This window comes from Microtus oregoni, unplaced genomic scaffold (assembly GCF_018167655.1).
Source record: "Microtus oregoni isolate MIOR12 unplaced genomic scaffold, Mior012 000018F_ref0000195, whole genome shotgun sequence".
Classification (NCBI taxonomy): domain Eukaryota; kingdom Metazoa; phylum Chordata; class Mammalia; order Rodentia; family Cricetidae; genus Microtus; species Microtus oregoni.
Window position 1 is genome coordinate 11,238,373 of NW_024543077.1, and position 25,933 is coordinate 11,264,305.

The window sequence follows — 25,933 nt, forward strand, 5'->3', positions numbered from 1 at the left end:
ATTTTGGAGTTATTTGTGAATAGGCTGTTTATCTTCTTGACTGGAGAAAAGAATCTTTTGTGTAAAATGCGGATACTTCTCTGCATGTTTCTTGTGTGGGCCTGAAAGACCAGTTTAGCCTTGCACAGTGCATTCGGTGATTCCTTGTGTTTATTAAATTGTTGTTTATCATGAGTCTTCTAATAAGTGCATGTTTGTACCGGTGAATAAAATACGGTCCCTCTACCAGGCGAGTTTGCTCTGGGGCACTGAGTAGGTAAACATGCAGTATTCATTTGACAAAGTATGCTTGGGGCACAACGTAGGTACAGCCAGACTAATTGTGTCTACATTAAGTCCAAACGATGGGAAGCTGTTAATATAGAACAGAGTGAACAGGGAGTACGGAGAGAAAAGAAAGAGGCATTCGCAGGAGTATAAACAGAAAATATGCAGAGGCCTGGAGGCAAGAAATGCTGGACAGGTCACATGGCTGGCTAAGGGTTCTGAATAGTCAGACGGGCTGAAAAGAAGATGCACAGCAAGTTGGGTGTGGTGGCACATAGTGTCATCTCCGCTACACAGGAGGTTTTCTTAGCCGATGAGCTTGAGAAACTCCCTGAGCAACGGAATGCGTTGTTCTGTCTAAATATCAAACCAAACGAAGCAGTAAAAAATATGTAACAAGAAAGAGAGATGTAAATAGGTTTAGATCCTGAAAAGCACCGTATAGCGTGCTTCGTAAGCATTTTTCTAAAAATGCATTATGTATTCCTCCATTAGTGTTATTCTGAGGAATGGAATCAGAATGGTTTGAATTTTTAATCATCCACTCCGCTTATATTATGCAGAGTAGACTGGGTTGCTGGTAAGAAATATATAAATCATGAAACAGCTTCGACAAAGCTCACCTGCCAAGACATTGATGGAAGTAGAGAGCTACAAGAGGATTGGAGGAACAACACAGTGGTAAACTGCACAGTTACCTCACTCTGCATAAGCAGATGGACTGAGTGTGGTAGGAGGGTAGAAGGAAAGAGGTGGAGATTAATGATCCCCAAGACCTCTGGGATTGGGCCGGGTGAGTTAATGCACGTACAATTCACTGGGCTTGGAAACAAGAGGCACTGGATGGATGATCATGGTGGAAGATAACATTCAAGCTTGAATACACTGACTTTTGACTTAGCTAAAGGATGGCAAGTTTGTCTGTGACTCTGGTTGAATTTTAACAGTTTTTGTAATAAAAATAAGATAGTTGTAGAGGCATTCTAATTATAAATATCAATAAAAAACAGTAAAACTATGTATTAAAAGGAAAGTAGCTGGGTGGTGGTGGTGTACGTTTTTAATCCCACCACTTGAGAGGCAGAGGTAGGCAGATCTTTGTGAGTTCAAGGCCAACCTGGTCTACAGAGCAAGTTCCAAGACAGACAAGACTATTATATAGAGAAACCTTGCCTTCGAAAACTAAAAGAAGGAAGAAGGAGTAAAAATAATTCTTATGCTGTTTCCAATAAATGTATAAAATTAGACACAAAATTTATGAAAAACATTCTTTATGTGCAATGACTCAATTAAAATATACACTATGGATTTGAACAGAGTTTTCAAAATAACAACTTAAAATGGACAATAAATATCTTTAAAGGTGTTCATAATCCTGAGTGATTACTGAAATACAGATTAAAATAACTTTGAAATTTCATTTTCTCTCAGTCAGAATGGCTAAGATCAAGAAAACGAATTCAAGGCAAAAGAATCCTCATCCCTGCTAGCAGGGTGAAAACCAGTGCAGCTAGTTTAGAGAGCACAGTGGGATATCCTCATCCCTGCTAGCAGGGTAGGAATTAGCAGCTAGTTTAGAGAGCAGAATGGGAAATCCTCATCCCTGCTAGCAGGGTGGGAACCAGTGCAGCTAGTTTAGAGAGCAGAGTGGAAAATCCTTTAAAAAGCTAGGAGATCTTCTCTGCTACCCAGTCATCCCTACCGTTCCTTGGCACCCTACTACAGAGATCCATGCTCAGTTCTGTACAATGTCACATTGCTCACAACAGCCAAATAGTTCAGACCATCCGAAAGTCTTCCGACAATGAACAAATAATGCGAATGTGGTGCACATGCATAATAGAATACTGTTCAAACTAGAAAGAAGAATGTAATCATGAAATTTGCCTGTAAATGGACAGAACTTGAAAACATAATAGTGAGTCATATAACCCAGACCCATGAAGAAAAATTCAGGGCCTGGAGACGTGACTCGGAGATTAAGATCATCGTCTGCTTTTCCAAAGGTCCTGAGTTCAATTCCCAGCAACCACTTGGTGGCTCACAACCATCTGTAGTGAGATCTGGTGCCCTCTTCTGGCGTGCAGGCATGTATGCAGGCAAAACACTGTATACATAATAAATAAATCTTGAAATAAATGGCAAAGACTCATGCCACGGTTCTCTCTCATCTGTAGTTCCTAGCTCTAAATCCTCAACTGTGAGTGTACAACACAAAGTAAGCAAAGGAACCAGAAAAGTAGATCGGGACCATGTGGGAGAAGACCTAGAAAGAGGATCTTATATGGGTGCTACAAAGGGAAAAACTGGGGGGGTGGCTTTAATTGGAAGGGGGATTGAGAGTAATACAGGGGGAGGGGAGAAAGGAGAGATGATCACACTAAGGGTGTTGAGAAAAGTCATAGGGAAACATTATCATTATAACCCTACCTGAAACATATAATATATATGTTTGTGAATATCGTTTAAATGGAGCTGTGTTACATAGTGTGATAAAGATCCACTCAAGAACAATAAACTATAAAAAGGTGTCATGCCTGACACTTCAGGCATGAGCAATCTCCCTCATAGCTGTTGGTCAAAGGTCCAAGAGACCCAAAAACATCACAGTGAATTGCCACTGCCTTGAAACTGGCAATAAGACTCTTTCAATTTCTGAAGAAGAAACACTTTGAATTTAGTGGAACCCAGCTGAAACTGGCCTGGAAGCCTCCAGTCTGCAGACTGGCTCTCCTAATTTAGAGATGACATGTAAGATGCCAGGGAGCCCTACCCAGCTATAACATCAACGAACTACAACAATGACTGGCCCAGCAAGATTTCCCCAATGTTGAAGAAAGGAGTTCTCCCATTTCCTGCACAGCTTATAGTGGATAAAATGAAAAGGCAGAAGTAAACTCCTGTTCTGTGTTCTGTAGGAGTCCCTACAGACCCCCACACTGAAACCAATCCAGATGATGAATGCAATACATTCTTTTGCAAGATAATTTTGCTCACTGACTTTGATATATTTATGGATTATATTTACTACTCACATAAATCAGAACTGACATATGTTTAACATAGATCATTGAATACATTTTGCTTATAGAATGTAGGCATATTAAGTGGCTTGGTACTGAGGAGGCGCTTGGATAAGAATATGGAGAAATAGTGTTAGTCTAAATTTACATCAGGAGGTGGCAAAAATATCAACTCACCTAACAGTAAGTTTGATGATAAAAGATACACAAACAAAAACATAAGAGTATTTATACTATAAGAGGAAATGGAACAACTCAGATGATCTATAGTAATAAAATTACCTGCATAAACTATAGTATATTCAGGAATGAATGTGTGTGATTATTCTTCCATTTCCTCACACTGATATGACTGTCACATTAAATAAAGGCATAATCTTTTCATCAACGCATATAACTTGCATGTAAGAAATGAAATAGACTGGAAGGCACCTAAGGGCTCCTTACTGTTAGTGTAAAGTAACCCCAACTTCTTAAACAAATATGAATTATTGCAGATGGGTGAGTCTGTCACATGCAACCTTCAAGGATTGATCAAGAGATCTCTTTTATCACAGTGAAGAATTTCAAAAGCCTCCAGTCTATGAATCTAAAACGACAGTGTGGCAGTGAACACAGTTATGTGAAATCTGCATTATCCTGATGATATCTGATGAGTAACAGGATATTCCTTTGGCATTGCTCCTGCACAGTAAAACAAGGAAAACTACATGCAATGTGTAGACTGGTAATATGGAAACCTAACATTGGTGACGCAAACAGTATAAGGAAAAAAGATTCAAAACTACAGGGAAATTTGGTTAGCCTAGACATTTTTTTTTTTAATTCAGAAGAAACGAAGAATACTTTAGACATGTAAAATCTTCTCAAGAATGATTTCCATTATCTTCCTGTCTGACTTACAAGCAGTTAATGAAAAAAACATTATTTTTCTGAAAAAAAAAAATCATATGCCTCTTTTTAAAACACAGGACTTGTTACAAATACCCAGAGAGACTGGCAAATCTACAAAATGACAGCAAATTAAAGTTATGAAATTAAGCAATCACAGCTATGGTGGTATTTTAATTCTGCCATTCTGTTACGGTGACCATTCCAGATTCCTTTTACATAAAAATTTGTTCAGACATTTCTAAAATCTCCTGTCTATTTCATCTGTGAAGAAAGCTTCTGGGTCTTCATCCTAACTAATTTCAAATTTGTATTTCAATAAATATAATTATGTAAATATTTATTTAAAAAAGCAGCAGTGACATTTATTGGTCTTCATGTCCCAGAAAAGCCAACAGTATATATAGTATATTATCTAATGAAAAAAATGTCTCAAGTCTCTTTCCAAATACTGATATTTAAATAGAGCCACGATCTGTGTATTTTATATTAGAGAAAATAACTTCTAAAGCATTTTTTAAGTAATTCGAGCTTTGTAATTTCTACCTAGGCTTTCTGAAGGCAATAAATGTACAGATAATGTTAAGTAAATTAGGGAGAAAACTACAATTTGGATGAAGGGATGTCTCCCGGAACCTCAGGTACTTCTCTTCACCATGCTTAGGAGCTATACAACTTGGAAGAGGGCCTCCCTGGACTTCGATGAGAAACCACACATAGGAAATAAAGGAAAGGACTGGCTTCACTAGGGCTATGCAAAGCCCTCAGAAGGGCTGACAGCAACTTCAATGCAAATGAATAGAAAGCATATTTGACAAATAAGACGTGTCAACTCAGGTGGCCTTGATAAATAAAAGTCGCTGCTTACAAGCACGTCCCGTGAGCAAGGCAGACCTCCCTGGATGAGGAAATGGGGTGTGCAACATAAAGAGGAACGCTGGCCAACAGGAACATGGCCAGAGCATGGACAATGTCTTTATAATCTCCACGGGAAGAGAAATATATATTCCCCTAAGCAGAAGGCCACAGGAACTAACTAAATATTTATCGATCTGCCTCGGCTCATGTCCTGGAGGGATTCGGGTAGAGGGAGATGGAGAGAGATGTAGTTCATCAGCTTGGAGATATATGGACAATTGCTTTTTTCTCCACTGGACTATTAAAAAGCTACACTGGACAAGTAAGTACGACATGGCAGATGTGCGGCCGGCCACCTGACCACTTGCTTAGAGGCCACAGAACTGATTTCTGCGAACACTGGGCAGTAATCAGGGAATTTTACATATCCAAAACTTTCTCAGTATGAATAAAAATACAAAAGCTTCCCTAAACCATGCCATTCTTTTTCTACTTGTGATTTTATTTTATTTTGTAATTTCAAGTCGATAAATGGCTAACTGCACCATACTGGTTTTAATTGCCTAAGTACGATTATGTTTTCAACTGTGCAGTTATTACTCAACTCTCCATCCCTACCTAGCGCCTTTCTCCCTCCTTCCCCCACTTCTCCCACTCTGTTCCTTCCTATCAAATACCAACTTAGCAATAACTACATGCCAAGTCCTGTTCTGAAGACATTAGCAAGTCCTTTTCTTTAATCCTTATCTAACCAATGAAACGAGTGTTATTTATTATGTCTTTTAAAAAAAATCACACCAATAAAATCTCCCTTATTTTATTTGTTTTCTAAATAGTCTTTAAAACGGGATGAAAACAACAATGTGTAAAATAAAATAATTTTCCAACTTGAATGGACAGATATAAAAGACGGGCAGATGCAAGCAACGTTTTAGAAAAATATCATTTATCTGTTCTGTAAAGATCAACAGAAGGAAAGATTATAAAACTGAATGAAATAAAGTTAGGAATGGGCCCACCCCAAATTATTTGGATGCCAGAGTAAGCCAATCCCAGCTGTTCTTCCTTCCTCTGGCTGCCGTCTCTTGGAGAGCAGGCGGGGGAGTAGGAGCGAACAACCTGCAGCAGCGGCAGCTGGGCTGGTCTGGAAAGGGGGGGGGGGGGGTAGTCTGCAAGACAAAGGGCAGTGGCGGAGGCTGTCACTGGGAACGGAAATTTGGGAGGCAGGCTGCGGGTGGGCTCAGGAGTGAGGTGCCACAGCGATCTTACAACACACTGCAGTACGGACAGACCTCTCTCCTGGAGCATACCCAGGGAGCCAGAGCTTTCCCCACAGAACTAAGCCAATAGCACTTCTCCATTCCCTCCTGGTCACTATGTGGACGTGCAAGCCTGGAGCAATTCTGAGTCTGTTCTAATGATCCAGAGGAAATGAGCTTGCAGTGGAAGGCAAAGAGCATTCTTAATTCAGGACATCACGCTGTGGTTATTGCATGTTCACTAATACAGAAATGGAGTTGTCTAGGACAGGTTGTCTAAGGCATGAGCTCTGGTAGCAAACCACATGCAATAATATCCCAGCATAGCAATTATTTTACAGCATCTAACACTAGAAAGGACTGGATGTCTTTCTAAGAAAGTATTCCCTTATTAGCCTAAAGGCATTGGTATAGATTGTCCCGTTATCTTCCTGAGACAGAGTTTATCTGCATAGCTCTGGCTGTCCTGGAACTTTCTCTATAGATTAGGCTAGCCTTGAACCCACACCTTTACTTCCTGAGTGCTGGGATTAAAGGTATATGCCACCCCACCCTGATGATTTATTATTAAAATCTGCATTATTCCACAATCCTAAAATATATCTGACTTCAATTTGAGAATATTCATTGTGTGGGACATTTAAAAAAAGAAAAAAACTAACATAAAGAAAATCTGTTAAAAGCAAAGCCCAACTAACCCATAACTGTCGTCTTTATCTGAAGGATATAACGATGGAGATAAAATTTATTTCTGTTAAGTGGAATTATAATTAACTGAATGATATTATTTTTCTTACTATAGTTCCTTGAATTTTGCTGTAGAAAGTTACAAGAAAATTAAAGTATATTAAGGTCACAGAAGCTTAACTAATCATTTCTCATTACTTTAACAAATTAGTATTGACTGATATTTTAATTGGTTGTGAAATACATTCCAGTATTTCCTATCTCTTTTCATTTTTTTCTTATTTCTTTTTGATTTATTTATTTATTTTGAATACAACATTCTGCCTCCATGTATGCTCGCATGCCAGAAGAGGGCACCAGATCTCATTACAGATGGTTGTGAGCCACCATGTGGTTGCTGGGAATTGAACTCAGGACCTCTGCAAGAGCAACCAGTGCTCTTAACCACTGAGCCATTTCTCTAGCCCCTCATTTTTTTTTCTTTCTGGACATAATAAAAGGGAAATAGCTTGAGTTCTCATATTTGTGAAAACATACAATGATACAGATAATTAAATATCCTCGTAAGGAAATCTTTTAACATTTGACTGTGAAATTTTCTTTTGTTTTTATTTCAGTTTACGTTTTAAATATTAGTAACTCCTCTGAGAATAAATCATATGATTACTTCACATTAATCCCAACCCTAAACTGACAGCATGCTACTTGGTATTAATTTTAAGCAATTTTGAATATTTGACCTATACTTCTCATCCAGCCAGAACTATGTATAACATATACAGTTGAAGTACTGAGGTTGAATAATCTTTTACCTTTCTTCATTTTTACTGTTGTTACTCACGGGCTTTGTGGGTTTGCCTGAGATCTGGAGCGCTGTAGGAAGTCTAACAGCCGGTGGTTACCCGCCCACTGGGGCGTGGCCTCTTATGCTATCTATGCCGTTGTAAGGCATACATCCAGCCTCTTTTCCAGCTGCGGGATTCGGTTTCTGATCTCCTTTCAAGCAGAGGATTCTGGTTTGTGAGTCTATTCCTAAATAAATAACCATCTATTTCTCAATTCTGAGCTAATGTGGGTTTTCTTTTAAGCGTCCTTCTTCATTGGAGATAATGACAAATAATGACAAACCAAAGACAGCAGGATCAAATTACGCATCAAACAACCTCTCCCAAGGACAAACTGATAAAAAAAAAATTTAAAAATCTTTAAAAAAAAGAAAACACTTTGCTTTGTTCCACGAAGGTAGGACAAGGCTTCACAACCAAAATACTGGATGAGCGATGGCTCTCTCGCAACGATTTCTCCGGCGCTGAGGTCACAGTTTTCCTTTACTGTTTCTTGGCGTCTGTTTCTTCAGCATTTATCAGTGTGGCCGTCAACAGGATATTGCACAGAATGGGAGACCACGACTGGAACAATGAGAGCAGATGAAGCAACCGGGGCCGTCAGGTGTCTAGCCTGCATGGATTCAGACCATTCCTGTGGAAACCTCAAACGGCATCTTTCAAATGGATTCCGGATTGTTTTAAAGCCCTCTGGGTTCCTTTCCAGAACTGTCCAAAGAAAGAACCTGAAGCCATCGAGGACTTTTGAAGAAGTGGAAAGATAAATTTTCCTTACTTTTCCTGTCATTGGTGTTCTCCAATCGTTTCATTTTCTTCAATCTTTTTTTTTTATTTATTTTTTTTATTTTCGAGACAGGGTTTCTCCGAAGACCTTGGTTCCTGCCCTGGAACTAGCTCTTGTACACCAGGCTGGCCTCGAACTCACAGAGATCCACCTGCCTCTGCCTACCAAGTGCTGGAATTAAAAGCGTGTGCCACCACCGCCCGGCTCATTTTCTTCAATCTATTAGGAGCATTTTTAGAAGTGGCCTTCAGCCAGAATTTAAATAGATGATACTAATGTCATTATTTAGGGCAAATATATTATAGGTATTGAAATAAGTAATTAGTTATATTGCAAAACTAACATTCATTAGAATCAAAATAAACAATAAATCCTATAACTGCTACAAAAAATTTCAGAGTCAGAACAGGCAAGATTGTTCCAGGAGTACAAGCGGCCAGTGTTAATGACCTGAGTTAGATTCCCAGGGGCACAATGTAGAAGGAGAAAGTTGGCCCCCCAAAGTTGTCCTTTGATCTCCACACACAGGTCACGACACATAAGCCCACACACATGTACACAAACAAAGAGTTTTTTTTTAAATTTGCAAATCTGCCTGAATTTTCATTAATAACGTATCACTCACGTTAAATAAATGAAAATTCCTCAGACTCACACAGAAATGAGGGAGGTAATTGAGGTGAACTGGATATCTAGTAGAGAGGGACCTTTGACAGGATCATTAGAGCAGGAGGACTGAGCACAGCAGGATGCTAGAGAGAGAAAATGCAAATGACTGGCTCATGGCTTCTGTCCCACCACTCACTCACTCGTCATCCAGACTACGTTCCAATGCCCCTTTCCATCAAAGCTCTGTACTTCCTTAGACCTCATCTTCCTCATCTTGGCATTTAGTACATAAAAATGTCTTCCTTTATCGTGATAAGTCTCTTCACAAATACGTCTTGGGTCTCTTAGGAATAGGGTTGTATAAGGTGCTCTCTTTGTCTTTCTTTCTCTCTCTCTCTCTCTCTCTCTCTCTCTCTCTCTCTGTGTGTGTGTGTGTGTGTGTGTGTGTGTGAGCATGTGTGTGTGTAAGAGAGAGAATAGAAAGAACTTTATCTTAGAACAAGTTCCTGTTCATAGGAAGATTGTGAAGTTAACCAAAGAAGTTCCCATATCCATAGACCCAGTTCTCCATTTATTAATTGTTTACCTAATGGTAACATCACAGCTATGGATGTGTAATTGTTAGCTAACACCCATGCCACATTTAGATATCCTTCGTTTTACCTGGCAAACTTTTGCTGCCCTCAGGATCCCATCCAGCACACCATTTATAGTCCTAAAAGACTTTCTTTCCTACATTCTAGAATCCTAGCTTCGTGCTCAGTCTCTAAACACTGATAAAGCTCAACAGGCATTCAAAGAATAAGACGTTGTTGAATTAACCCATCTTTTTGGGAAAGCTAAAAGCTTCTACATTTCCAGGGGGAGATAAGATTCAGAGCACATGGATTAAACATCGGTGAAATCATTCTGTTATTGGTCCAGGGAAAATGCCCTTTGTGAGATGTACATGTTCTAAAATTTCACAGAAAGCTTCTCCATAATCGACCAGACTTCTGAACTTAAAATAGAAATATGTCTCCAATTTACAACATCAGTAATGAATAGAATATTTTCATATGCTAAACTGCAATCACTATGTGCAAACACATCATGCTCAATTAAAACTAATCAGAGAATCGTACTATAGCTCAACTTCTATGCTGTGGTCTCAAGACCAGTCCTATAATTTAGACATTGGGATGCTGTAGTTAGCAGGAACTCTAGAACAAGGTGGACTTTATTTGACCATAATGTGGAAGGCAACTAAACATGTTTTCATTTGAAATTCTATAGATGGTAGACACCCATGCCATAAGTACAGTCTTTAGAAATGACTTAAATAAGTAATTTTATTCCCTACACAATGGCAACACAAACAATTCTATCTTGACTTTACATAACGTAAAGGCAATTCTACAAACTAAGGAACAGTATAAACATCACAATATCAAATTATATATTACATATTTCTAGGTTGTGGTGCACTTTTCTATAGCCATCACGTGGGACAGAGTAGCTTTATTGGCTTCTTTCTAACCCTAAAGAAAGTGAATCTCAGAGTTCAATGTCTTTGCAAGAATCAGGAAGTAGAAATAAGATACTCTGCAGACTCAAATCCAAAAATTTAAAAATTGTTCATCCGTACGCTTTTCACCACAGAATACTGCTTCCAAAGTCCTGTCATGTTTAAAGAATCTGGAGAAACAGACACATGGGGAGGCCATCAGAGAAGAAAGAAGTCCATGCATTTGGGGAACCGGAAGGGACCTGAGGCAGCACCAGCACGTGGTCCCCAGTAAACTGCACTCAGGAAACAAGCAATCAGGAGTGGTAAATAACAGCAAGCAATGGAGAGAACCCCTTTTGTTTGGCCTTTTGATCTACAGTACGTTTTGAACTCAGAATTTAAAGCGCGCTTCAGCCCCCTCGTTTCCAAGAGAGGATGGGTCAGAAGAGGCTGGCTGCTCTTCTCTCCCTACTTTATTCTCCTTCTCTTTGCCGCTCTTCTGTGGGGCTGTGGAGCACTGGCCGCCTGAATCACCGGTGGGACTTATTCTTAGCAAATTTTGTGCCCCCACAGAAACCTAAAAAGAAAGCTCTCCTTTTGTTCTCGCTTTCCCCGAAGCTAAGGCTCAAAAAACTGAGCGCATAGAAGTCAGTAGGTTTGAACTGATAATAGTCTGCCTTTCCCCTAACTCAAGTTTAGCATCCCCATGCTTCCATTGCCTCAATCTCTTGGTACGGTTGAGCATCAGCTACCAGCCTGAAAAGAACAGGCTAGAGAAGGGAGATTAGATGTTTGATTATCCAGTGAGTTATCCATCTACTCTTTCATTAGAAGATGAATTTCAACGAATTCTGACTACCTAATAATTGTAATTTTTTCTGATTTAAAGCTCTATCTTGCTTTCTGGTCATCAAATTAAATAACAAAAATAAAATGAAGTTTGAAGGGAAACTGAGAATAAATGAATACATGTCACTCTCGACAAGTTGTTTGCCTCTTATTTGTCGGCCTAAAGTGAGGAAAAGATAAGGAATTCCTGTATGAGAAAAAAACAAACCAGGAGAGAGACGGTACGAACTGCACGCTATGTAGCAGAGGACCCAACTGGCAAAAAAGGAGGAATCCTGTGATTGCCCAAAAATGGAATATGCGTGCAAAGTAGTGTTTAGAAGAAAAAATTCGAGGATTACACATAGATGGGAAAGCGAGGGATGCCGGGAAAGGACTTCCTGAAACCCTGCTGTTTCCCTCACCATGGGTAAGGAGGTGGATACCCAGGCAAGGCTAAGCCCTTCTTCTAAAGTGAGCTTTACGGAAGGAGCCATAAACAGCTGCTCAGCATGCCTCAGTTTCCCCGGAACCTTTCACACACCACCCCATCACACTCCGCTTTGGAGATCACAGTGTCCAAGGTGTTGTGCCTTACTCCTGCGGCGATGAGCACTTGCTGAAGTCCAGCGAGGTGTAGGTGGTCAGTCCCGTCCCCGCCCCCCCGACCCTGTTTGTCCCGGGATGGCAGAGCTTAAGGCTGTCTTTCACTTTCAAAGCAAACAACACTGCTGAGCTGATAGCCGCCTACCGGACACTGTTTAGACTAAGCTTGCTCAGTGTGGTCTGGCTTTTGTAATATCAGCCCTATTGTGCTTTACAATGTTGGGTCTACAATTACCTTTGTCAGGTAGGCATCTTTAGGAATTGATCTGCTGCCTCCAAAGTTCCAACTTCCTTTAAACTATTAACAAAGGAATTCTGCAGTAACTTAAATTACAAAGACACCAACTTCTGTACTATGTGTAGCCTTCTACAACAGTAGGAACTGACTTTAATAAAAAAAAAAAAATCTTGCTTTTAGTGAAAACCTGTGATGAGTATCTACACTTATTTTAAATTGGAAGCTAAGAGTTTGAGCATGATTATTTTCACAATGAAAAAGGAAAACCAGCGTAGATGATGCTTTCCAACTGACCTCTGGTTCACTGAGTCAGTTTGGAAAAGCTACCTAAGGGTAAAGTATTGTGCTTCTTCAGTTTCTGTCTTCTTCCCTGATCCTTCCCAATCTGCAAATTAAACACTACATTGCTGTAAAACTGAGGAGACTCATGCTCACTAAATACAAGTTACTTGCTCACGCCATGCAACAGAAGCTAGGTTGGAATTAGGCATGCTTCATCAAAAACGAGGGACTGAGGCCATCAAAATAAGAATTGTGAGAGTGTTTTTTAATGTCTGGGCCTTAAATATTTGTTCTATTGATCATTCTAAGCCCATGGGTAGAGAACACTGATGGCTGAGAATTTAGTTATCAGGGATAGATGTGGAATTCACTTTTCAGGTTAAAAAGCTTCAAGCAGGGGGTAGACATGATGGCACACGCCTTTAATCCCAGCAGCACACAGGAGGCAGAGGCAGGCAGATCTGAGTTTGAGGCCAACCTGGTGTACATAATGAGTTTAAGACAGTCAGGATACTACACAGTGAAACCCTGTCTCAGACAACAAAAACAAAACCAAAAAGCCTTCAAGGAAACTAGTGAATTTCTCTTGTATTTTTTAAGGGCCATTGAAAGGCAAGATTACTAGGTCAGAGTATAATGTTAATAGGAAGAAAGGCTGTGATCTACGCATTAGAATCTCAAAAGGCAGAGGTGTTTTTGAATAAGCTATTGCTTTGACTACCACAGGCTCATGGGAAGACAAGGCATCAATCCTGAGGAGCTGTCAGCTCTTGAAATCAGTAGTCCTGAAAGAAATGTTCCCTCAGGGGCTGGAGAGATGGCTCAGTGGTTAAGAGCATTGCCTGCTCTTCCAAAGGTCCTGAGTTCAATTCCCAGCAACCACATGGTGGCTCACAACCATCTGTAATAAGGTCTGATACCTTCTTCTGGCCTGCAGGCATACACACAGATAGACTATTGTATACATAACAAATAAATAAATAAATATTTAAAAAACAAAGAGATGTTCCCTCAGCAGCAGAAACTGAAACCTTTGGTTTACACGTGGCACTAACATGTTTTTAACAAGTTGAGAATAACTCACCTACAAATGTATTGTCATTGCCATCTTTACGATGTATGCAAAGAACAATGCTTGTTTACGTCTAAGGAATACCTAAAGACATTGATATTTCTCTGTTTCAAATCCTGTTATGGAAGCCATTATTTACCATAACCAACCATTTCCTTACACAATTTATTGAGCGTTCTGAAGCATCAGGTGTGAACTAGCAATACTGGTATTGGAACTAAAAAAGAAACCTAAATCGTCACTATGCACCCTTAGGAGATATTATGAGTAATTTCATTTCAGCACGGCTTTGCTTTGAACTGTAAAACTGAGGGCCACTTATGAGAGTAATGACAGTGTCTGAATGGGGATGGGCATCTACAGAGTGCCTTACTGGATTCTTGCTGACAAAATTCCTCTATGAAACCACAAAACATTTAAGATAAAGGAGTAAAGTTTTACACACTCTCCTACCCAGAAACCTGCAATGAACCCTTTAGACATCACTAATGAAATAAAACTGACTCAACAGATTGCTAGCAATTTCTCCCAGCAACCACTAAGTTAATAGCTTGGCAGTTTATTATGTGAACACAGAATTAAAGCATAGAATTGAGAAGTGATCTCATCTCTGGAAGAGAAAAAAGAGACGAAATGCCCTGAGGCTAAGTGACAAATTCGGCTTCACTAGTGAGACAACAATATGGCAAAATAAAGGTTTAAAAGAATACTTCATTATTTCATCCTGATTTTTATTGTATATATTTATTAATCAAGAGCAGGCATAGATCTTATTTTCCATATAGAAAGTTGCCCTCAAAAGGATTCTTAGATAGCTATACAGACATAAATTATTATCTAGTTAATTAATAAACTTCTTCTGTGGCCTTTTCTAACCCTGACCCTCAGGCGCCTTCAATTCTCTAAGAAGGAATAGCTGTTTTACCTCTGTGATCTACAATAACCGTATAAGAACTGAGTGATTCATGGAATGACTGATGTACTGATACGATATCCATGTAGCATCCGATAAATACAAAAATAAAAGTTCAATAAGTACCATTCTTACTTATTACTTACATAGACTTTTTCTACAGAAAGCATTTTTGTGTAAACCCAAACTCAAAGAAACATTGTTATTTCTTAACATAAACCGTTGGTTAAGAAAGCCACCCTGTCATTCTCGCCAACACTCCCCGATAGAGTCTGGCATGGAGGTTAATGTTCACTCCTGAGTCCTATTTAACTACTGTGATTATGAATCATGCCTTATGACCAGTTTTTATTTATTAACACCCAGAGATGTGTGACTAATATCACTACTGATAATGCTTAGCTACTGACTGAAACCAAACTTTGAGCTGGGTCAGGAAATAATAGCTTAGTTACTGCCTTATTTTATTTTAATTTTTAGTTATTCAAGTCCAGGACAAACATGCAAAGCTTTCCTTAAATTGTATTTTAATGATTATGTATATATATATATATATATATATGTGTGTGTGTGTGTGTGTGTGTGTGCGTGTGTGTGTGTGTGTGTGTGTGTGTGTATGTGAGAGAGAGAGAGAGAGAGAGTTGTAAATCATTGTGGTAATCAGAGCAAATATTGGCCATGGAAAGTTGGCGATGAAGATGGAGTAATGATCTTCTAAGTTGGCATAACTAAGGCACAAAGGTATGGAAGATGGGGCTGGAAAGATGGCTCAGTGGTTAAGAGCATTGCCTGCTCTTCCAAAGGTTCTGAGTTCAATTCCCAGCAACTACATGGTGGCTCACAACCATCTGTAATGAGGTCTGGTGCCCTCTTTTGGCCTGCAGACATACACACTGACAGAATATTGTATACATAATAAATAAATAAATTAAAAAAAAAAGAACTTTGCCCTTTCCCTCACGATAAAACATCCATATTTAAAAAAAAAATGTATGGAAGATGGCACTTGGAATGAATGGCTCACGAAGATCATCCATCACATTTTCTCCCTGTATGGCAGCACTGTTTTAACACCTGTTCATATCTAAGTTCCCTCCATTGCCAACTGTCATTTCCCTTAGAACTTGCTGCCTTCCACAACAATCAACAATGTAGTTGGCAAGAAATATTAGTAATATATTCAATCTTAGATTATAAAGTGCATTCTCTATATTGTAGATCTTCTCCAACCCTCAGTGAAATATACAAGAAGGGCCCCCACGGCATCCTGTATTTTTCACACTGATGCACAAATCGCCATCATGAGGAAGAGTAGGGCATTGGATGGAGGCTGCTGATATCACACCCTGAGTTCTTGTGACTGTGGCAGATCAGTCAGAATGCCTAAATACAGGCACACTGCTTAACACTTTCTAGGTCTAGATTTATGTGTATGGGTGTCCCTTCAAAGCCTCCGTTTATAATGTCAACACATCTTGACCTAACTGTCTGTTCCCCAAAGATCCTAGGAGAACACTCTTTTGCTGAAACACCACTCTCTGTGTCTTTTGTGACCATTCTTCCTCATGAGGACGTTGAGCTCCTGTCTTCCAGACTCCCTGATGGATTGTTCCTGACTGAATTCTCGGTTGATCAGATCTTTCTACAGATACTGTGATTGCTTCTTTGCTAATTGGTTTTTTTGTTTTTTCCTTCTCTCAACTCCTTTATCAAGAAGGTTATTTTTGTTTTCCCAGTAACCTCATTAATGCAGGATGGTGACAGATAAGGAAAGAGCAGACACCAAGGAGGAACCACTCAGGTCTTCAGGACTCCTCCTCATTCTTTCCATTTGTTCTTTCTTGAGGATCACAAGGAGAGCTCTTTGAACAGAAAGTGCGTTCTTTATTAATCTTATCAATGCCGTCTTCGTTCGCAGGAACAGCTAAGTGCACACGGAGCATGACTACTCTCCAACTTGAAAATTTTTGCCTTATAGAGTCAACCTCAACGCTACTCAGATCTTGACTTCTGGACTGAAAAGTCTTTCAGAATGAGATAGCATCTTGCTTTTCTTCCCTGAAACTCACTCTGCAGACCAGACTGCCTCAAACCGAGAGATCTGCCTGCTTCTGCTTCCCAAGTGCTAGGATTAAAGGCTTTCGCCACCAACTCCCAACTTTGTTTTCATTTGTTAACTAGGCTTATTTGTTCTTATAAATTTCAACAAGAGAGACATGTATGTTCTAAACAGGAATTGCCCTGTCTTTTCATGTTCTCTACTTGTCCCAGATTGACACATTTTCCGAATAATGATATAGTAAGAAGAACAAAAGATGAATACCTCCCATCATAGGTGAAGAATAAATGTTTGGAAATAAACTAGAAGGCACTCTCTATTCCATACTCCCTTCCTACTTAGTAGCCTTCTTCTGGAAAAGTCTATTGAAGAACAAGCCATTGCCAGATGGGCAGAAGAGCAGAAGAAAAATGAAGGGATTTGTGGGTTTCCAGATATTTTTCTGAACACACATTTAGACAAATTAACTCAGGCTTGGCGCATGACAGTTAAATGCCTTCCTTCTCGGGAAGATTCCCCCCCCCCCCCTAATCTTGGAAGTGGAGGGTGTAAGAACAGTGACTGCCCTTCTCCCACCCTTCTCGCGCACGGTATAGACCACTGTCAGGAGAAGAATGATGGATGCATACCACAGGCCACATCTAGGGAGCTGACAGTGTTACCTGCTGGGGTCAGGCAGCAACACAGAGGTGCTGTTCCATAGATGCCCATATATCTTATTTGAAGGAAAGAACATCCGTTGGGAATTTAATGGCTTAAATCCTCTTCCTACTGAAAAACCAACGTCACTGCCACCATCCAATACTCCAGATGATTAACCTGCACTCAACTATTCCTAATATTTGAAGACTCCTGGAACAGCTCCTGAATTCCAGAGTGTGGAGGAGCAAGGGGCTCATTTTATGCTGGCCAAACTGGGTGTCCTTGCTCTGACATTCTTTGATTCCCCTGTCACTGAGGCACCTGTGGTACAGCAAGCATTTGTATAAAATCACCACCATAAAAGTGTCTGTTTAGCTCATCCCGATAAAAGGTGAAGAAATGCCAAAGAGAAATCTTGCGAGAGTATTCTGTCTAGTACACACAGATACTAGCAGCTCCTCTCGACGACAGCACATGACACAGCTCATAACATCACTTACAGTCATCTCTCTGATTAACAGAGACATCTTGAAGACGAGCTTGATAAAAGTATAAAAATGAGATCGGCTCTCCCATGTAATTCTGGTACACTGACCAAATCGTAATCTCCAAATCAAATGAGACAGTTTGGAAAACATACTAATACTGAGCTATCAAAAGCCAAGCACTCCTGGGGCAGAAAGGTTAATAGAAGGCCTAACAGAATCGCAGCATGTCAAAACTGACAGCTCACCCGCTTTTCTTTCTTCTCTACATTTTTATTCCGTTTTCCACCACAAAACAGAAAAAAAAAGAAAAGAAAAGAAAAGAAAAATTATGGCAGAGTTGAAGCTCGGAGGAAAAAACTACCTTTAAATCAATCCTCTTCCATGACTCATGTGTCCTTTTGCCTGCATTCCGTCCTTCTTCATCACCTAATATGACCCTTCCTTGGGTCTGCTGTCTAAATGCCATACTACACCTAAGTTCGTTACACTTGCTCCTGTTTACAGAAGCACAGCACACATTATAGGGTAGGATCCACGTATCAGGGAGATATACAGTGTTTTTCTGCCTGAGTTTGGGTCACCTCCCTTAACGGTATGCTTTCCAAGGCCACTCATTTTCCTGCAAATTTATGATTTTATTTTTTTTTCATAAAATCTATATGAAAAGTGAGCTTCATGTATACCAACAATTTATGCTCAGAAAAAAGTAATTAGAAAAAAAACATTCATAATAGCTCTAAAATAAATACTACTTATAAGAAACAGAATCAACTGTTTGTTTCTGGCATCCTCATTTTCCACCTTCCCTCCCATTCATTTGGCACCATGATATATTTGGCTACATCTTCTAGCAGAGACTTTGATAACTATCATAATATAACGTCCTAAATCAAAAGCCATTTGCTAATCCAGGACACTATATTTCATATACTTTACAGAGGTAGTGTTCATATATTTTTAAACATTTTGGTACTGACTACATAATACAACAAGAAAATTATCTAATTCAAGAACATATCCATAGTTTTAAGTATTAAGAGGAGAAATTTCTACAATCCCCAATACATTTTCTGCTGTCCAATAAGAAGACATAAAGACCATGTATGTCATACAAAACTCAGACCTGCTATTTCCAGCTTCTACCTTGTACCCAAAAGTACAGGTTCTGTCTTTCCATAGTGAAAGACAATTTAAGAGCTTACTCAGCTTGGAAAAAAGAAAAAAAAGGCTCTTATGTAATCCTTATTATTGCATCTGTTCTCTGTCTTAACTGGTGGTGGCAATGAATACTTCATTCCCAACAATTTATTCCAATTCCTTTGAAGTCAACAAAATCACTTCCTCCTAAAACAGATTTTGTCCCTTGTTTGCTTGCTGACAGGAGAACTCGTAATTGATTTTGACTGGTCCTGATGCAAAACCTATCATCTTTATGATCATTTATTTATGAATATGATGTAGCTGTGTAAGACCTAAGTGCAGAATTAAATAAATAAATAAATAAATAAATAAATAAACAAACTCTGCTAGACCGTCAGTAAAAACAAGACGAATGCACATTTAGAAGAAAGGACTAGTGCTTACTAAAATGTAAGTCAATTTACCATGATTGCCAATAGGCTGCTTTATTTTGCCACATATCACATTATTCAAATAACCATCTCAGCATGAAGGCTAATTTGTATTAGTTGTTAGTCATTACATGTAATAACATTACATGTTATTACATGGGGGTGGTATCATTTTTCCCCCCTCAGGAATTTTCTCCTCCTCTCAATCTCATAATAAAGAAAACAAACAAAATACCCAAATTAAAAAAAAAGTGTACTTCTATTTTCAAAGCATGTCCCATATAGCTCCCATAATGTAAGTGGTGTTATTTCAGTACCTACTGCTCACTTGGTGGATTCAGCCTTTCCAGCTATTAGCAACTGTGCCCCACCTTCTCAGTTCTGTGAACTTCTCAAGAATAATATCTGATAATTCTAGGGCAGAAATAACACCTCCAAGTTGGCATGTGATTTAACACTTTTTACCAGATGAGGTAGGATATGTTAACTCGAGGTGCTTCCGATCCTGGGTGAGTTTTGCAGTAGGTTTCAGGTGCACTTTTGAGGTCTTGGAAGATGATGGACCTGTGTTAAGGGGCTTTTCCATTTGGGCATTTTCCTAACAAAAGGATACGGAAAGGGAACTTACCTTTATGTGACAGGCGTAGCCTGGGGTAGGCGGGGTCCGCGGTGTGACCTGGGGTCCAGAGCTCCAGCAGGTGACCCCAGAGCAGCAAGGTGAGGATGCGTCCGTCCGGTGCCATGGTGTGTGCCGGCTCTCCCGTAGCCTCGGCAGCCTCACTTTAAGGCAGGATCGACTCAGTTCTTCTTAGGACTTCCCTCCAGGGCCAACTGCAGGCGACAGGCTTTGTCACAAACAGAGTGGGTTGTCATCAGAAAAACACCATTCCCAAGTACCATTCCCTGGGCAGATTTGGATCCGCAAAGCCTCCCTCTCCTCGGGACCGGTGGTTTAGAAGCGCAGAGCAAGAGGGCATTCCATTCCAAGGAGCGCGTCTTAAGAGCCAGGTCCCGGCTGGAGCTGTCGCCGTCACCCAGCCGCGGGCGTGAGGAGGAGGCTGGGACTGGCTTCAATCTCCCCGCCAGCTATTCATTGAGAAAACAGCCGGAGCCGACCGGCAACCTCCCCCAGCTCTTCCCCCAGCCTCCCCCAAGCCTCCCAGAAGTCAGCCTCCTGCACTGACTTGCCGAGCAGCTAGCTCTTCTTCGCCTCTCCTCGCGCTAATTAAAAGCAAGAAGTGCCACTTGCGCCAGGAGCGCGGGATCCACCCAGCGGGGATGCCGCCTGTCAGCGCTCTGTTTACAGGAAAGTTCAGGCAGGGTTGAGCCCGCGCGCGTTTCTAGGAAGTGTCTCCAGCCCACGTGCCCCGCTGCATCTCCGCGGCTGTGACGCGCCCGCCGGGCTCGGGAGACAGGTCCTCACCCTGGCGGGGCGTGGCCAGGAAAACCTGCATAATACCCCGATTATTTAAGAATGTGAAAGCCTGGGACTTGGCCTCGGGAAGGACTTTTAAATGCTCCCTCACCAAGGGCGATCCCTGAATAAATCCACTTTTTAAAATCCTCTGCCACCATCCAGGAGCCAAATTAATTTGTTCACTCTTTCCACAGACTCTCGCTCACAATTCAAGCTTTCTGTATTGCTTCCACCTTACAAATGCTATGTTTGATTCTTCTGAGGAAAGTGCTTTTTTTAAAGAGCCTGGGTGGGGGGTGGGGGGGATGCCGCCCCCCCCCCCCGCGAGCCCTCGTTTCATAAACGGCTTAGTATGGAAAAAAGGATTTGTCTTCAATTCATTCTTTATAAAGAGAAAAATAAATCTCACTTCAAATTTAAGAAAAAATTAAACGTTGAGGTATTGCTCCTCTGTGCGGTGCATGGTAAAGTTGAGTGTGTCTTCCCGGTGGGTCTGTGGGACACAGGCATTAGAGAAGGCAGGATGTGAGCGCCTTAGAACTCAGTGCTGTGTACTTTTTGGAGTTTGTTTTCACGACACCCTGTTTGTGTAAATACGCTTAACACAGTAGGGCAACTTCTCAACCTACTTTCAATCAGTTTCAAAAAAACTAAACCAAACATTAGATCTGCTGGCATGGAAATGAATTGCATTATTTCAAGCGAGCCATAAGCTGCGATAGATGTTTGCCCTGACAGCCGAGAGCTAAATGGTAAACAATTGATATCAGCTATGGGGACTTTCTCCGATTCTTTATCCTGCACAGCAATGGATTTAAAATTATGTGCTTAAAACTCTGTGATTATAACAGAAAGGTAACTTGGGTCGTTCCAATATCCTACATCACATATAAGCAAAAAAATACAACCAGGCGTTCTTTACCCATATTTAGAGGATGATATGTTCTTATGCAAGCAGAGTGTAGTTAGTAAAATGTAAATGTCACTGGAGATTATAAATAATTAGATTTCCAAGGTTTACAAAAGATAACAAGTTCTAAACAGTATTTAACACTAAAACAGCATGAAGTATGTGGGGACTTTTAACAGGGGGTGGTCTCCTAAGGCACTTGAGTACTTTAAAAGCCAGGCTGATGAGCTACAGATCTAATTGTGATATCTTGTAACGTCACCATCCTCTTTCTCTTTATTCCAGAAGTGAAGTAGCCAGAGCACAGAGAGCAACTGTATCAGCATCATCTAAGGACAGGGTTCTAGGGGAAGACAGTAACTGTAGACTCTGTGCCCTTTACTGAAATGAATACACTTATTCAACTGACGTCTACTTAAGACTGCAGTTGTCCTGGGTTCGCATGTCTTGAAGCAATGCTAGCCATCACAGCCATTTCATTAAGACACAAAAGTCAGTGAGGGAATAAACACTATTGATGTTAAATGTTTTCTTCAGATTTACATAGCATCCTTAACGTGGCTATAGGACAATTTCAAAGCGATTAGCACAGTAACCAGTTCCTCGTTCACCACAAAACATGCTCTTGTTCATCAAGTTTCCATTGGGTTTCCCTCTGATCCTCTATAGGGCCTTTACCTTCAACATAGATGATACAAAAATAAACAAACAAACAATAACAGTTAAACTAAGCATCCAGAACTTTTGAAGCTCTCAGATTCCCCCAAGTGTTTTCAGATACTCCTCGGGAATAGTCTTTGAAACTAAACTGGCCATTCACATTGTAAAAGAAACTAAGAACAAACCTCAGAAGTGGGTTTGCCGTTCAAGTTACCACTTCAGTATGACATTTTGGGCAGTGGATTTTTTTTTTGAGTAATTACATATAAGCCAAGAATATTATAGATATACTAGGTCATAAAATTACAGTACTTTGAATGATTAACATTTACTTTGGAAAATATTGGATTGGAGGGAAGGTGAAAAAATAAAATCAGCACTGAGCAAAGTGTCTTTGTGGACTTCTGATCTCGTGGATAAACATTAGGATCTGGTGATTCCATGTTTGATTTGAGATGCTGCAGGGTGTCAATCTAAACAACAGAAAGACGTCATAGAACAACACAGATAACCAATGCCAGTAATAAAGTTATTCTTGTCAAGTCAAATGTCCCACTCTCTATCTCCCATTGATGTTAATCTTACTGCACAAACAATCTCAATATGGAAATGTGGGGTGATGGTGGAGGGTGATAAATGAAGAAGACTAGAAGTCCCAAGTCCTTCCAATTGGTGTAGACACATTAATCGCTGGACCCCCAATTTCATTAGTAGAAGAGAAACTGGCCTCTAGCAAAATCCTTCCCAGTAGGTACTCCTGCCCATCTTGTGAATCATGTGGAATATTCGTTAAAAAAATAAAAACAAATTTCTATTTATAACAAGGCTTTCAAATGGGGTGAAGTTTTACAAATTAAATTTGGTTTATAGAAATTCCTTTCACGGTGTTATCTAAACATTAGACATGAGTATGTTTTATTTGCCATTTTTATTATCACAGCATAGGTAAGTAAAAGCCAACAAATTTATATAAAATAAAAGAGTTGCCTCATACTAAAATCTTTCAAGTAGGTGCTAGAACAAATACATATTGTGAACAGGTATTTCTGCACAGTTTGAAATGTCCTTGTGTACTTTGAGAGACTAGGCTTCATTGCGGCTACCAGGAATACCCCATCTTTCTTTCTGGGCATTCAGAGCACGATCTTCCTTGTGCCTTGGCAATTTCTGAAGCTATTTACCTAATTCTGATCAAAGAAATATGAGTATAAGTGGTAGGTAGTATTTCTAGCCTAAGACAGTGAAATAGGTACTCCTCAGAAATTCTACTTTCTTTGTTTTTTCTGTGCCAAGAGCAGAGAACTAAACAATGAATGTGGGGTGGAGAATTGAAGATCTTGGGTTACTGAATCATCATAGTGGAGGCAGTTGCCCGAGAAAGTTACTCAGAGATACAACAGATGGTATATGATCGGGAATCAAAAGCATATGCTATTTGGGTGGTGTGTGTGTGTGTGTGTGTGTGTGTGTGTGTGTGTGTGTGTGTGGTCGGTGTGTACCATACCATATAACACAAACTCGTTTGGCAATATATTTTGCATGCTTTACCTACTCTGCTTTGGGAATCTTGCTCTCAGACAACACATCAGAATGTCATCATCCCTCTTTCCTGTCTGTCAGGAAAAGTCACTAGTAAAGACAATGGGACCAGCAGAAGTCACTGGGACCAGCAGAAGTCACTGGGAAAGGCATTGGGATCAACAGAAGTCATTGGTAGCCACTGGGACCAGCAGAAGTCACTGGGAAAGTCACTGGAATCATCAGAAGTCACTGGTAAAGTCATTGGGATCAGCAGAAGTCACTGGTAGTCACTGGGACCAGCAGAAGCCATTGGGGCCAGCAGAAGTCACTGGGAAAGCCACTGGGGCCAGCATAAGTCACTGGGAAAGCCCCAGAGTGATGTGGAAACTTGGAGGCTAAATAGGAGGCACACTGATTGCTGGAGTCACAGCTGGAATTGTGGGAAGTGTCTTCAGCTTTTCCAATTGAGTCCTGTACACAGAAATGATGTCATAAACACTATTTGCCCATGAACAACCTGGAACCACACCTCAAGGCCATCATGATTAAAGCTATTAATAGGCTATAGTATCACAATAACAGTGGTGCTGAGTCATTTTGGAACTAAAGATAAAATTTCTTTATGGTAGCCATGGAATTTTTGCTTCCCTAATCCCTCTTCAGCTTGTGTGAGCCCTGCTATGCCTAGCATCTCCAGGCCAGAGCATCTCAAGTGTCCCGTCAATGCTGCAGCTGCTGATTTCTACAGCCGAGGCTGAATATTACAGACAGAACCTGCTGATCCTTTCCTCTACCGTTCAGTTAAGCTGCCTTGTCTCACGTGATTAGCAGCTGCATCACCTACCTCCCTATTCTGTAACTTAAAAGTAGAGGGCAAATAGATACCTGACTTAATATCCATTTTAAGCTTTCTTTGGTAGTAGATTTACAAGACACCAACTCAGGGTGCAAAATCTACTCACCTACATGAAAGAGGTCAAGTGGTACCATTCCTTTTTGTTTGTTTGTTTGTTTTTGTTTTTTGTTGTTTGAGACAGGGTTTCTCTGTGTCACCTTGGCTGTTCTGGAACTTGCTCTGTAGACCAGGCTGGCTTTGAACTCATAGAGATCTGCCTGCCTCTGCCTACTGAGTGCTGGATTAAATGTGTGTGCCACCAGCAGCAACTGGTACCATTCTAAAGCCAGCATTTAGAAGAAAGTCAGTTAGTCAGCCTTCATTTAGCCTAGTCATTCCAGGAAGAGGAGAAGGAAAAGTAGAAGAGGAGGAGGAAAAGGAGGAAGGAGAGGACAATGAGAAGGGGGAGCAGAGAAGAATGAGAAGAGGAGGGAGAAAAAAATAAAAATCCCCTCATAAAATTTTCAAATAATTTATGATTTAATCTTTATTCTCATCTTCTTTTGAGGGTTTTTCATAATTTAAAATGTCTTTAATGGTTTTTAATCAGAGAACAATGTTTACACGTGCCACATTTTTTTGGCAAGATGAAATTGCTATGGATGGTAGTCAGTCTGCAAACCCTTTAATTTTTAGGTACAGGTTCTATTTTCTTTTCTGTGTGGGTTACAAGAATTGTTTTTCAATGACAGAGCTCTGCATTTAAAAACAACACAATAGCATCCATAGCTATTGCAATGTTTTCCAAGGATGTCGTGGCATCTGTCTGGGACCTTGGGAGCTCCGGTGCTCTCCCTGCTGAGTCGATGACAAAGCTTTGCTAATATCCTCAGCGCCCGTGCGCGCACGCACACACACACACACACAAACACACCCATTGTTGTGTTTCATATTGATTTCACTTTCGCAGAGTAAAAACAGTGATTACTGTTAGTGTGCTTTTTCCTATAACCTGGAGACCACTCGAGGGACATTTGTGCAGAAACCAGGTAAAGTCTGAGAGCGTCCCTTTGTAAGGCATTGCCTTCTCCTTGGCACTTACACACAAGCTAGCTCTAGGAGACAGATGCCCGTGGCGTGGCCCTGGCGAAGCCCTATTAATAGGAACAACTTCGTATT

General features: G+C 40.3%; 1 protein-coding gene across 3 annotated transcripts in view; it reads right to left on the reverse strand.

Moving 5' to 3' along the window:
- Nucleotides 1-20,761, reverse strand: part of LOC121459110 (semaphorin-3E-like) — a 224,529-nt gene extending 203,768 nt beyond the window's left edge. For 2 of the 3 annotated variants that reach the window (XM_041668630.1, XM_041668632.1), the window contains exon 1: nt 20,040-20,761. In XM_041668630.1, the coding sequence (XP_041524564.1) occupies nt 20,040-20,154 (115 nt within the window). In that variant the 5' untranslated portion in view covers nt 20,155-20,761. The remainder of the gene's footprint in view (nt 1-20,039) is intronic. The other variant, XM_041668631.1, reaches the window with a different exon arrangement.
- Nucleotides 20,762-25,933: the final 5,172 nt, after the last annotated feature.